Source organism: Numenius arquata, chromosome Z (assembly GCF_964106895.1).
Source record: "Numenius arquata chromosome Z, bNumArq3.hap1.1, whole genome shotgun sequence".
Lineage (NCBI taxonomy): Eukaryota > Metazoa > Chordata > Aves > Charadriiformes > Scolopacidae > Numenius > Numenius arquata.
Window position 1 is genome coordinate 45,783,206 of NC_133616.1, and position 15,319 is coordinate 45,798,524.

Below are 15,319 nucleotides of genomic sequence, written 5' to 3' on the forward strand. Positions count from 1 at the left end.
AAAACCTCCATGGCTCTCCTATGTGAATAACCAAGCAGCTTCTTAATTGAGGGGGAAAAAAGTCAGCTTAAAAACCAGAGGCAATGACTCGGTTCTAGTTTAAGCATCTTCCTTGAAGAAATACTGTAAAAAGCCGTAACAGAAGGCAGTGGATCTTAGCAGAACTTTAGAGTATGATATTCAAGTTATTTTCAATTTTACCTCAACATACATCCTCTGCCAGGCTTCCAGAATTGCTGCTGCCTTATCCTCATTCCAGTTGATATGTGAAACGTATTCATACCCCTTGAAGTGCTCATACATTTGCTTAGGAGTCATTAACTGAAACATGGTTTGCAAAGCCTGGGCACTGTGACACGGAAAGAAGGGAGAGGAGGAAGAGGCATAAAACAAGCATTTTCAGGAAATTATTTTCATGATTATCAAGTCCCAAATGAGACCCTAATGGGGTCCCTGATTTTATAGGGCGCATGTTCACACTAAAATTGAACAGAGTATAATTATTTGACTGTGCATCTGGTGCAGCTGTACCGGTTTATGCAGTATTGAGGCTAAATCTGGTTTCACTGAAGTAAAGAGTTTTGCTATTACTTTCAACAGGACCAGTTTCAGGAGCAAAGAATGCAACCCTACAAATCAGTTATAAAGATCATGATTGATAGGCAGATTACTGTGAGGATGCCACAGGAAGAGTTTTTTTGCACGAAATCTTGTGAATGCTGTTGGCAATTTGTCATTGGAAAACCTTGGTCTTTTTCATTCCTTGGAGAGAAATGCCAGATTAAACTCCTGATTCCTGACAAACTGTGAGGACTACACAATGGCAAAAACTGTCCATACTGAATTTCCACAGTATGCAACTGTATCCAGCAATTTTAGAAGATTAAGGAACCATTGCATTTTTCACTAAAAATACATTCTTTGGTTACTTCTTGAAAGACTTATCCACATTTAGAGTGAATGTAAAAAAGCTCAAAATTCATATTAAAAGTTCTAGTAAAAGTTCTCTGTATTAAACATGGAAGAATTATGCTTCATTTAGTTTCGTATGGCCTACATTTTTCAGAACAGTTCTATTTTACAGGTTTTTTCCCCCCACTGAAGTCCAGTGTCCCATGATTTCTTCAAGAAGTCTGAAACAAAGGGGTTTGTTTGATTACTCAAAACTGTATTCAAGGTATAGGGACATAAAAATAGACTTTTTTCTGTATTGATCCTGAACAAAAAGTTCAGTGCAGATTTTGGAATTCTGAGAGATATCAGATGAGTACAGTGAGTATAGAAATTACTTTTTTTCCCCCCCGTTTTACTTTGATCCTATTTCAAAACACAATCAAAGGTGTTCAGCGCTTTAAACACTGTTCAATGCTTTCTACATACAGTAAAAACAACAAAGTTGCCAGGAAGAAGCTTTCTTTCTGGGCAATGTACACTATCATTCTGAAGTCAGAAGCATAAAGTAATGACACCACCTTAAATTTAGACAACTTTCTAATCACTCTTTCAAATTCTGTTCTCTTCAGGCATGTCCTCCTAAACTGGGATTCATAATACACATGAAGGGCTGTAGATTTTGCGTCATCCTCTCCTTGTGCCCCCAAAATCAAATTCTAACAAAGAAAAACTTTCATATTTTCTTTAAACATTTGTTTACCTGACAAGTTTACCAGAACTGTTCTTGACTGTACCACCTATAATCAACTCCTCCTGCCAATGCATGTATTTCCTTGACAGTCCATAGCATCCACCGCTCAAAACAAGGGCTACATCAAGAGGCTAGAAAAAGTTATAAAATAGAAATTAATCAGTTTCATAACTTCAGACAAACTCATACCCTAATTCAACACCCAGTGTACCACAGTAAGGGATGCTAAAAGCAATCTAGGAGGTCTACAAAGAGAAATGTGTTCAACAAATTGAGTTCAACAAATCAGCCAGATGCTTGTTGACCAGAAGGCAATTTCTCCAAAGCCTGATGTGGTTGATAAAGGGATAGATAAAATTGGGGGCCGTGACTTCAAATTCTTCACAAAAATCAACAAAACGGGTGCTACTTGAAGGAAGGCTTTGCTGCGTGGTCTGAGCGTATAGCGCCAGCTGTGTTCCAGCAGTGGCTAGGTCTGGTTTGCTGAAATGCCACATCACTGCAGTGCCACACACAGCAGTAGCTGACAACTGTACCCGCACTCTAAATACGCGGGATTCAGCATTGCATCACAGTATGAGGGAAAGTTCCTGACTGTGGGCTAACAGCATGTAACAGGAACAGAAAAATTGTATCACTCAAGAATATGGGCTACATATTGCTTGGAAGAAAATGGTATCACCTTCTTTTCTCTCTGACCTCCCCCAATACCCTAGTCTCCCTTGAAAAGATACGCAGCAGGACAAGCAAACTTACTTTGGTGGAATTTTTATTGGGAGCTGTGATTGGGCAATCGGGATCAGCAGGATTCAGGCAGGGTCGATCCATATAACCATGACCAACCTCTGCTTTATTCAGCATTTCTTCCCAGCTCTCCACTTGGTAGTTTATTTTCTTTAACTCTTCCAAGAATTCTAAGGGGTCAAAGTTGATCCACTGCAAAGGAGGCTTCCCTCTGCAAGAGAAACCAGGGGAAAATGACACACACACAAGAAAAACCCAAAAGAAGTACTGAAACAAACATACCTTTGAAATTCATGTTTGCACAAATAATTGAGTTATTGTCTGTTACAAGTTAAAACCTTTTCTGGTAAGGTTGTTGCATAAAAAATAAGGCATGTTTTAATTAGATTTGTTTATGTTGTTCATGTACTTTTCTTGCAGCTCAGTTGTAATTTTAACAAAATTACTCAGTTGTTACAAAGTTCTTGCATAAAATGGGATATTCACAGGTTAAAAATACTTCCATTTACAAGCAAAGCAAAAGAAATCATCATACACCTAAATAACAAAAAAAGCAGCAACTGCTGCTTCAAAGAATTAGGGGGGGAGGGGAGAGGGAAAGAGGAGAGGGAGCTGAGGGAAGAAAGCCTTTCTCATAGTATCAGATTACTTCTTGCTAGCCTAATAATAATCTTGCAAATGTAATCAATCAATATAGCTGATCTTTGTTGATTTATAACAATACTGTGCTCCTTCAAATGCCCGGGCAGCTTGACTATCAATGATCAAGCTTTCCTGCTACCATGGCTGTCACCGCTATCACTGTCACGTCTCCCACCTCCCACTTCTGAATTTGTGATGTTGACAGACTAGAAAGGCTTTTGGCTGCCTTATTCTGTGGTTCAAACCACACTGTATCTGCTTAACCAGGCTTAAGTCATTATTCCTAATCTCCCAACCAGAAAACACAAACCCCCTTATTTCCCCATCTAAAGGTACGCTAAAGGTTAGAAGATGGCCATTGCAAATTGCTTTTATGGAGACATGCAAACCAGGACAGAAACAATAACTCAAATGCTAACTCTTGCATAATTAACAGAAAATGCCTGCACAGATTAACAATTAACTCTTTAAAAGATGCAGGGCATATAATATCACACTTGTAAACTCTGAGAAACCACCCATAAAATACACTATACTGTTTCTTTAATGATCTCATAAGCAAAGGATTTCTTCTTTATTCCTTAGGAAGACTTGAGATTTAACCCAAGATATTTTCTTACCAATTAAATTCCAGGCCAATCTTTTTTATTATTATTTTATGGGGAAAAGGAAAAAAAAAAAACCCAAACAAAAAACCCCACCAGAAACAGGTTTATTTCAGGGGGAAAAAAAAAAAGGCATAAAATTCTTAAAGCTTGAATTCAAAACTTGGATTTTATTTTGGATGCTTGCAGAATGGGGAAAAATAACATAAGATTTAAATCTATGCCTACAAATCCTCTTAGAAACACGAATCTCTGTTCAATGAAAAAAAAAACTCCTTGCATATTTCCTGTACAGACACTACACTTCATCTTTTATTTTTCTGTTGAACCAGAATCTGACTAAACATTGGGAATGCAACTGAAAAATCATACATAATTATACAGTTAAAATCAGTCAGACCAGAAAGTTATAAAAAAACAGGCTTACAATAAATAGGCAGTTCCTGACTGTAGCTTTGCTCCCTCCCAGAAGCAGTCCAAAGGAGTGATAATTAAGCAAGGATAAAGATATTCTATGATCTGTCAAAATCAGAAAGGAGAAAACCACAGTTATACAGGAATATAATCAAAGCAGCACAAACTGAATCATGAGAATACACAAATCTTATAACTAAATGCCTGCTTATACATACCTGGTCCATGTAACCTGCTTCTGTGATGAGTTCTCCTGATTTGTAACACAAATGTTCCAATTTCCACTGTCTGCAAGAAATATAAAGAACAAGTATTTTCTTCTTGCACAATTACTGAATAGTTATTTTAAAATTGTAACAGACATTTAAAATGGCAACTCCTATACACATATTGGCTTCAAGTAGCAAATCATTGAGAAAGGCAAATATTACTCAGCATAGATATACTATACCTCACAAAAAAAAGCAAAGGCCTTTGTTTTTGTAGTTACAGACTAGGCATTTGTTTCAGTTATTGTCACATTCTCTGTAAAACTCATTAAAAATAATGGAGCTGCTTCTGGATGTACAGGCTAGTCAACACATATTAAAGGGACAGAAATCCATCTTTTTACAAATGAGACTGCTTGTGACTTGTGATATCACTCAGTGACACAAATAGGAGAGAAGCCAGCTCCAGCTCAGAGGACTAGAATATTCCCAGCTGACCCAGACATGCAGGAGAAAAGAAACCATTAGGATTCCTGTCCTCCTTTTTCAGCTATGCTACAACTTCCACTGCCATGACTTCTAACGCCTTAAACAAGACAGGAGCTAGGTAAAAGATAATTGGAGACTCAGTATTAGTTCACTGAGGCATTAGTTGGACGTGCTGAAAAGATGTGCTGAAAAGACAGGGGGCTTCATGCCTCACCGGCAGTACCTCTAGGCACATCATGTAAGTAGCCACCCTGGAGGAACTACTTTGCAGGGAGTCATCTCACTAGCCCAAAGCTTGTACCTTCCTAAGGTTATTTTCCTTTATTATTCCTTTACTATTTTTTGTTGGACAATATACAACTCCCAGCCTTCAGTGTGTGCATACAGACACTCTGATGGCCAACCCTATTATGTCTATATTATTAAACAGCTATTATTCCACTCACTGCCATTTCTCATACATTTGGCTTTCCCTTTATATCCAAACTATTTGAAGGATAGTCACCTGAGCTGGTGTTCACAGTTACTAGGTACCTAGTGATGATGTCAGCAAGTGAATTCAACTGTAGTATGGAAGAATTTTCAATGTTAGGAATCCCATCTATAAGGTCCTATGTTTAAGAGCACAGACATCACTCCTTTACCAAGACAAATGCTGGACACTGTAGCACTGTTCATAGCACTACTCTCTCAGAATCTCTTCTCAGCACTTTCCCCATCTCATTTGTTCAAAGCCAACTTGTCACTGCTAACATGCCACAATGTCAAGTATCGTGACATTCACATCCAAACACGGTCCTAAGGGAAAGGCTCTGAAGTGCTAACCATTTAAAAATACATGGAAGGAAGCTTGTGCTCAACTTTTCAGTTGTTACATATGATCAAGAAAACATCTGCATTTCCCCTTACCTGTTGTACATATAGACATGTACTCTGCTGGCCTGAAGTGCAGAGTCAAGGTGCTGGCGGAGTGCTTCTGCTGTTAGTACGTTAGCACCATCTTCCTGTGGAGTCTGGATCATGAGCTGGGGGTTAAACATGGCCTCTTCTCCAATCTTCTGCCGTGTGTAATTTAACTCCTGACTCACTCGTCCACCAACTGATGGATAAATATCAACAGCTTCGTATTAGCCAAGAACTGCTTATTCTGGATTCACTTGATGAGCACTCTCCAGTCAGAAAAACCTGACTGTGTGCATGGACTATTCTGTCTCAAACTGATCACAACTAAAAACAACTTTATTTTAGTAACTAAAATAAATATGCACTAAAAGCCATATTCCTCATTAAAATGTCATTGCCTCTACTGCACTAAAACATTGATGCATAAACTGGAGCCTCAAACAGTTTTTTCTACATTATAACAATATACCATATGCAAAAAATAGGAAAAAGACAGAAAAAAGAAAAACCTTTTCCTTGCAGACTAGACCAAATACTATGTTACAATTTCTTACACTTGTATAAACAGTCCACTTCAATAGCACATTTTAAGATAAATTGCTTTAATTTACACTCTTCTCCTAAATAATTTGGCAAAGGCAGAGGGAGAATGTTTCTCTTCAGTTAAAAAAGGGAGGAGTGAAAGAGTAAGTGAGCATGAGTACTTCTTCCAGCCTTAAATAAGAAAAAAAATCAAGTTCACATAAAGAGATGCAGTTTTGAGTGCAGCAGAAAGGGCTGTCTACAGCTAATTTATCCCAGTGGTCTAGTACCTGCGTAACATGCTGTGATGCAGATCATTCACGCATGACATCTGTTTTTAAACCCACATGAGCTGGACAGTGTGTTCCATATTAGAACATGGTTTTAAAAAAAAACAAACCAAACAACAAAAAAAGAAAGGCAGAGGGAGACTGCAAGGCCGACAGGCTCTAGAGGGCACCATATTCAATTTGCCTTGCCAGAAAATATTACGTAAAAATAGAAAATTATCTTCCCTCTTATAAAAAAGCATTCAGCTAGAGTTCATATACTTTATATAACCTCCCCTGTAGTCTCTCTAGTAAACACTTGTTGGAGGCGGGGTCAATTAATTCATCCTATTAGCTGAATCAAGACCACATACACGAGAGGGACAAGAATACCACCACCATGTTGTTTCCATCCCCTACAATTTATTACCTTTATTGCTCTGCTAAATCCCAAACCGCAGACCTGGTCTAATTTGTTACATTTTTTGCAGTCCTAGTCAGCTTGGCACTGGTGATTTGAATTACTGCCAAAGTTTAGTTCTGCAACAGTGTGAACAGAAATTAGATGTGTACATCTATCTCTTCCTAGCCCGAGTAACGGAAGATTGATTTGTAACCAGTTGGCACTTTGGAAGATGACATTCCCAAACCTGAGCAGGGACATCCTTTTTCAATGTCTTGGGCCCTCAACCCACCCATAACCCCCCTGGGGCTAAAAGGACCACCAGGCAAGAAGCTGGGCTCCTGCATGGATAAAGCTGTCAGAATGAAACCCTCAACAATTAAACCATACAGTCATTCTGGCATGAAGCATTGCTTAATTTCTAGTTCAAGAATTCTGTGAAGAAATAAAGTGTTTCCACAACACACTCCATTTTCTCAGCCTGCCACATGTGGCATTACCTCCTTCCCACCAGTAAGAAAAAAATAAAAATCAAAGTACAACTTCCTTACCTAGAGTCCCTGTATAACTTCTTAATATCCCTCTTACTACAGTGAGAGAACATACAATCATTGTGATGGCATATGCATGCTAACAAAAAGCTATTGTTATTTTTTATCAAGAATTAAACCCTAAAAATACTTTCATCCATCAGGCTCATGTTCATGCTCACTGCTGTCTTTTTCTATCAACCAGTAGTCTATGATATGCTAATAAATTTTGCTTCATCTACAGGAATATGGGGTGGGAGTAAGGGAGCAGAGTTATCATAATCTGTATGTCTTGGAACTAGAGCTTTCTTTTGCAGTCCTTTACACTGCAAGTGCTCCCAAGGACAAAATGTCTGTCTCCCTCTTTTGTGTCTCAGTGCCAGCCAAGACAATAAAGCCCCAACTCTATGAGCGTTGTGGAGTCTACCATCAATTTCTACTCCTGGTACTATATTCTCTCCCATTCCACCCATACATTCCTTTTGCATTTAACCAGGACTTGAACCAACAAATCATACTTCATGCAAGACAAAGGGCGGCATTCCTATCTCTGCTGAAAGTGACCAACTGTTTACTATCAACAGAAATGATTGCTTCCTAATCAAGGTCCTGTCAAACCACATTAACTTCACTGAACAAGGCAGATTTAGCTAATCAAAATTGCATCACACAAGCCAGTCATGAGAACAGAAGCTGGTTTTTTCCCTCTTTAACATTCAAAACAGGAATAGCAAAACCACCCAAGAAGACGCACGCACATTCCAGAACCCAGCAGCAGATCCACTCTGCATTCTTTTTAAGGCATTACACCATTATTTCTTTGATGGGTCCATTATGTACATTTCTTCAGCCAAACAGAGTAAAGATAACTCCACAGGCAAATGTAGATACTTTACACAACATAACACTCAGGTACAATGAAATTACAAAGGTAGACTGCAGAGGAAAATTCTGACTGCCAAAATCAGATTATGTGAAAACATATGGACAGACCAGAAGCAAGTGGATAACTGGCCTTTCAACATATCAGAAGTAATAAAGAGCAAAACGGAAGTAAAAAAAAAAAAATCTAAAAAGTTTCTGCCAGTGATACTTTCATTTATTTAAATTGAAAATTTTCAAAGATCACAGAGGCTGTCAGAGATCTTAAGCCTCCACAATCAGTACAAACAGCTGAATATGCACTTCTTTAAAAATCAAGCACTCTTGCTGCTTCCCCTCCACCCTCCCATGCCACCAACTACCCACAGCGGGTGCAAAAACCTAAGAGAGAAACCACTAAAAAAGTCACTGAAATGTACCTGAAGCCTTTGGCCTCACTGTGCTGAAGACGTGTAATACTATGCTCAACACTTGCACACCCTGCAGAAGGTCATTCCTTACACTTGTAAGAAAAATAACAACCAAGCACCACGTATTATAGTCATCACAGGATTTCCACACTATAGGACAAATGATGTAATGGAAAATATGACCAATGAACAAAATGCTAGTGTTTTGTGGTTTTCCTTAATGGAGTCTGTTCTCTTGTATTTGGTGACAACATTTTACACTCAAAATACTACCAACTTAAATTGCATGTATAGCATACAGTATCAATACTTCCCATTTTATTCCATATCAAAGACAGACAGAACTACTTCACTTTAATATCCTGGTGACAAAATCCACACATCACTCTCCTTTTTTGGTACATCAAAAGCCACTTGATGGCATTCAAGTCCTTTATTACATGATTCCTTATGATTCAGTGCCTAGACAGCCAAGTTGGTGGCACAAATTCCCACAAGCCAAAATGCTGATTTAAATAACAGATCAGTTATTCAAATAACTGACATACTAATGTTGTCAGTTATTAAATTAATTATATATTAATATTAAACACTGCATTGTGTTACCACTGGACATTATCTCAAGGCTGGTGGTAACACAGTGCAGGAGTTTCCACGCTATCCTTCCATCAGCGTCATCAGATTCTGGGTGTCTGCCTATTAGAAAAGGGATACTATGCCATTTGTACAATTTAGCTAACAAATTAAAAAAAAAAAAAAAGGAAAAAAATTCACAAAAGTAATAACACCAGTGTCGTGGCACCATTTCTCACTTAATATACGAGTTTCTAATTCTCAAGAATGTGTTTGAAGGTCCATGTTCAACATAAGGCAGTTTTACTGACAGCATCTTTGTTGCTGAGTATTAGTTCCTGCTAAAAACCTGATTTTTCCAGAGAAGAGCAGTGTCTTCCCCTTCTCCCCCTCCCCAACATCCACAGGCTTCCCCCTTAGCTTTTTGCCAGAACATGTGAGATCTGCCTTGAGCAAGTCAGCATCCCATACCATGAAACACACTGCTGCTCCTCCTGAATTTCCCCACCAACTCCAACAGAAGGTGGTACTAAATTCTTTCCCCTTCTGAAGGGCCTGAAGAGAGCAGTAATTGTCAGTATGGATGCTGAGTTGCTAAGAACTATGTAAGGACCACCATGTCTCCCTCCCCAAAGAGCAATGAACAGCTGTCAGGTGGAAACAAGTTTTAGTCATCCTTAACTTGAGGCAGACCTGAACCCATGACCTATAGGTGAAAGGCTCCAGATCCCATTACCAAGCACAGGGGTCACAGTCCCTAGTGTTTCAGTCATCACATATTAAAATGCTTCAGTGCATCCTAAGTGGGAAGCACCCAAAAAACCCAAACTGCTTGTCTCTAGTGTACATTTGCACAACACTGATGTACCTTCCAATGACATAAGAGTGAAACCATATTTGTTTTCGTTGGCACAATTTCTGACATTTCCTTCCACTGACTTACTAACAATTTCAAAGTTGCTGGGTCATTCAGCTGATGTGCTCATTTCTACTGCGAATGTCACTGCCTTACCTATACCTTTCTCACAATAAGCATGCACAATTTACATGGGATTACATTAATATGCTTACAGAGAACTCTGGAATCCACCACTGGGAACTGTGGTCCCTTCCACACTGAGTAGTCTCGAGTAAATTTGACCTCTGCTACGCTAAGAGATCGATCCTAAATCAAGCAATGAGTGATAGCCAAAAATCACTGCTTGTTAATTTACTGTCCAGCTGCTCAAAAGGCATGAAATATTTCTTTTTCAGAATATCTTACAATGCTCCATTTCAGGTTACTGGAATTGCCTGAGGTTTTATTTTTTTCAGGCATGAACACTACCTCTATTAACCATTCAATAGTTACCTTGTGCACAACTGTGCAACAAGTAGCTTAGTAGACAGCAAGCTCTCTCTAAAAGAGAGCATTCCTTAGAGCCAAACACTTGGGATAAAAATGTTTGCCTACCATGGGGCGGACAGGCTTTGAGAAACCAAAGCCAAGATTTCTAGATTTCTGGTTTTGAAGCCTAAATTCTTCTGTTACAAGCTTGAGGCATGTGAACAGAGCAACATTTTCTGGAGTACGTCCCTTCTGAAGACTATGGGCCTTAATGTGTTTCCGTTTGAGCACTTGATGGGTGGCAAGACACACTTGTGCTTTGTTTGAGCAACACCATCTTCTTTATTTTTCCAGGACTGTAAATGTGTAGTATTAGAGTAATCCAGCCCAATGTTTTGACAGTGCCAACTCAAAGCAATAAAATCATATCTCTAATAGCCATGGACACCTCATGTTTTCATTTCATTCCTCCAAAAGATGCATAGGTAGTAATCGACTAGATGTGGAGATTAGTACACCTTACAATGCTTACATTATGGCCTGCACAATAGGCAACGCAGGCAACGTCTGCAATTTGCAATACCCATTATCACCATAACAGGAACCAAGGAGAAACAGAAAATAAAAACCGTTCATGACTCAGTAACCATATAAAACCAAAGACTGAGACTAATATCCCCATTATTGGATCCCCAATATCCCCTGAGACTAATTATCCCCAGGTGTTCACCTGAGACTTAACCTTTACCAACCAACCCAAAAAGCAGCAGCGTGCAGAGAAAGACAGGAACATCTCAGACTTGCAATGAGACCAGAGAGCCCCCCAGGTGTGCAGTGTGCTCCATTCACGGCGAGTGCTGGGGAAAGCTGCAGGCACCTTGCCTTCTCACCCTTCAGCACCCTCTCTCTGCCAGGATGGGAACAAGGAAGGGTCCTTGTATTCATACGTCTCTCCCCAGCATCCTACATAGCCTATCTCCCTCAACTTGGACTGCTATTAAGGGCTTCCTTCTACATAGTCTCTCCTCGTGCTGTTCCTGCATACATCTCTGTTTACACACATATACACGTGTTACTCAAAAAACTACAAAATGAAACCAGTTTCAGTCTGTTACAACAGTACACAGGTAACACCAGCCAGCCACAGCTTTGCCTCCCTCTCCTAATTGCACACCAAGATTAGAAGTATTCACACCTGCCACATAGCAGACACCAATGACAATTTCCATTTTTACTGACAAGAGAGCACAGACCTCGTGAGAACAAAACATAGCAGCCAAGTACTACTCACACAGCACTGAAACCTCCTATAAAGACACTGAAATAAAGAGTTGAAGTTCTCTGGCAGATATTAAGATTACCCTGCCTCTAATTGGGCATAGAAAAATAATGGCCTTTTGATTTAAAGCTTCCTGTTGCTTTCTAAGGAGTTCTGTCTTCACGCTCTTCTCAGATGTTTGAGCTTGTCTGTGCTGCTCTTTGTCAGGAACAGAATATAGTTTTTCTGCACACAGACAGTATTAGTTCGCATTCTGACAGAAGAGCAGGAAATACAGTACCTTCCTCAAAATTATCATTCTCTAGTCCTGACTGGCCAAGTAGAAGGGGGGTAAAACTGTTCACTATGAAGAAGTGCAAGACAATTTCATTGAAATTTAAGTTTAATCAGTACAAGAAATGGGACTGGTTGGCATGTCCACTTCTGTAAACCTTTAAAATGCTATGTACTTGTAGAGTCAGAACTGCTATTGGTTTACATCATTGATCTCTGAATTTATTAATTACTGACGGTAAGACATTATCATATATATTTGATGTATCTGATATTCTAAGGATGCTAAGGATGGCTCTCGTAAGCCCATCAGGATTATATTATAAAAAAGTTTTGGCTACCTGCAATGATTTTTTTTCTGCTCATGTATTTAACTATGCAAAATAAAGACTTCATAGGGAGTGACATACCGAAAAAACATCCGTTGAGAAATTATGAGCTTACAAGAGCTAGAACACAGTAGTCAGCAATCAGCATCTTTAAGAGATTACATGGTCCTTCAATGGACTGTGCAATAGCTCAATGAAAAATTATAATCTTTATCATGTTATTAGACATGACCTATGCCAGCATTAGATTACAGATCAGAAATTCCATGCTGTGCCTAGGTTTTCTCACACGAAATTTACTCTGCTGAATACACGTATCTGCATTTGTACAGCTCACATGGAATAGCGACAGTTCAGTCTGACCAGGTTAAGACAGCCTGTGCCCTACCACCTCCCTTTCCCCTACCATCTCCCTTACCAATGTCCAGGTGGACACTCTACACTTCTTCTCCCCCATTATAATGTCCAACATAAGGACACTGTCTGTCTAGAATATCTTCACATGCCAGTGTGAAGATTTAACCAACTTCAGTCTCTCTTTAGCTTCTAGGAAGCTGACTGACTTCTAGGAAAATCTAGAAGCAATGTGGCCATCTCAAACATTTCTGTCACACTAGGTAACACCAGGTTCTTAGTCTGGGCTTTAAAAAAAAATAAAAGAAAAAAAAATAAAAGAAAAAAGAAAAGGCAAAGGCAAAAGACTGTAGCCTAGAAATACAAAAAAGTTACCAAAAAAAAACCCTGCCAAAGCACTTCAAAAGGCTGCTTTTTATCTCTCAAGCCCATCACATGATATGAGTTAAGTTTCTCCTCACACATGCTGGGTGGGGATGACTCCAGTGTTGCTGTTACAAATTTCATTAATGCTGACATGATTATGAATAGCAAAAATAAAAACACACATCAAAGATGGCTTTTCATTCTGTCACAGTTTGACAAAGTTTAGAGCTGTGACAAGGACACAAAGCTCTCTGCATACTCAGGAAGACTGCCCAACAACAGCTGCCTCTGCTCATAGTGGGAAACCTTCCCTGCAATTTTAAGAACTAAAACCTTTTCTTTCTAAAAATCAAATAAAATCTGATTTTACATGTATGCAATCTGTATTGCCCATAGGCAGAAAATTATTATTTCTGATTGGGTAAAACAGACAGGTAATTAAAAAAAAACCCAGACATCTTTTGATAGATTTCTTGTTTGGTGTCCTTCTGGGTTGCAAAACTGGAAAAGCGCAGTAAAAAACCCAAACCAAAATGAACAAATTGAACAGTACAAACTGGAAAAAAACTAACATGCAAGCAGCTTTGAAATGTACAGAAACATGCAAAACTGCTACACGCAACTCAAACTTTCCAATTAAACATAAAATGCAGTAGCTGCTTACTGAGTTGCGATGCGCATCCTTGGTAACATGATATGAGCTGTTCACCTCTGGGGTCACTGGTTCTAATCCAGCCAGGAACAATAGTGACTACAAGTTGTTTACCATCTGACAGCTGTTTGCTAGCTTACGTGAAATGAGTTGGTGGTCTCAGTCCATTTCCTAGCAGGCAGGTGTCCATATTATAGAAAACCACTGTCACAATTGGCATCCTTGTTGACCATCCCAACAAAGAGACTGAGGAATGAATGGACCTGGAGAGCAAACTACCCTTTCTTCCGACGACATGGTCCCTTCAGGTCAGAGCTAAGCCACAGCTTTTGGTGGAGAAGCCCAACTGCTGAATTTTCTGGCTGAAGTAGCAAAGGAACAAAGGACTTTAGACTTTGCTTTTTCCTAGAAATCAAGAAAACGGCCTAAAGGGAGAATAGCCAGCTAATACAGACTATTGCAGTTCTCCAACAGTTTACGGACATGTAACTGTTCACACCTGCTGAGAAGTAAAGCTGAATTTTTATTTTTTTGTAATTTACAAAAGCAAATATTTGAGCACACTTCTTAACAGGCTAAAATCCTCAACTGTGCATGAGAGTGACTATGTTTCCAGGAGTTCTGCTGCAAAGGGTATATAAGGGACTTCAAGGTCTAAACCTAAGGATTTCAAAGCAGCTGAATATAATTGTTTTAAGTTACTTTAACTTCAATAAGAGCTTCTGCTGGGTAATATGTTAAAAACAATTTGCTGTGTTGTTCCACAGCAGTCAGCTTTCCTCTAGGCCCAACTTTTCATTTAACCTCTCAGTGCCCTTTCCTCAAATATGTAATTGTTTTCCTGTGTGGTTAAAAGCAGCATTTTTAAGTCTTTTCATCTGTACTCCTGGGATAGCACAAATTTCGGCTGTACATGGAGTAGCACAAAATTTGAATGCAATTTTTTTAAAAGAGCAAACAGTAATGAAAAAACTCTTCATCCAGAACCTTTTAGGATACTGTTTCCTAAATAGTGCTTTTAGGAGACAGCAAAACTAACATATAGAAAAATGAAAGGAATGAACATGTTATGAAATAGGGTACAGTTTCTTTCAAGTATTCCCTACCAGCTGCTTGCTGAACCATCTGTTGTTGCCTAAGCAGCTTCCTTCTGAATGGCTTTGCACTGAAGCAGAACTGCTCTCGCTGTTGGACACAATCAGGTCAGGTCAGCACTCCCCCCAGCACCGAACCTGCTGCCTGTCACAGCTCCCCCCACCTCGATATTTCTTACTGGCCACCAGCTCCCAAGACAGTGCTGCATCTGTCAGGAGGCCCATTTTTCATAGCTTGCTTGCTATTCACACCAGCAGTAAAGAGTGCATTTCATTTTGTGCAGGATGCAATCAGAGATTCCTGTCAGATACTCCAAGAGGGTGACCATATGGCCAAGTTTATTCCGAAGCAGAAAGGGCTGGGAAAGAAAGCTAAACAAATGACCAAACACACCCCACAACACA

At 39.3% G+C, this 15,319-nt stretch overlaps 1 protein-coding gene across 1 annotated transcript in view; it reads right to left on the minus strand.

Moving 5' to 3' along the window:
* Nucleotides 1-15,319, minus strand: part of PTCH1 (patched 1) — a 64,167-nt gene that overhangs the window by 35,040 nt on the left and 13,808 nt on the right. The window contains exons 3-8 of the mRNA XM_074165991.1: nucleotides 5,658-5,847; nucleotides 4,269-4,338; nucleotides 4,064-4,155; nucleotides 2,402-2,600; nucleotides 1,655-1,776; nucleotides 202-349 (exon numbers count right to left, since the gene is read on the minus strand). Of these exons, the coding sequence (XP_074022092.1) occupies nucleotides 202-349; nucleotides 1,655-1,776; nucleotides 2,402-2,600; nucleotides 4,064-4,155; nucleotides 4,269-4,338; nucleotides 5,658-5,847 (821 nt within the window). The remainder of the gene's footprint in view (nucleotides 1-201; nucleotides 350-1,654; nucleotides 1,777-2,401; nucleotides 2,601-4,063; nucleotides 4,156-4,268; nucleotides 4,339-5,657; nucleotides 5,848-15,319) is intronic.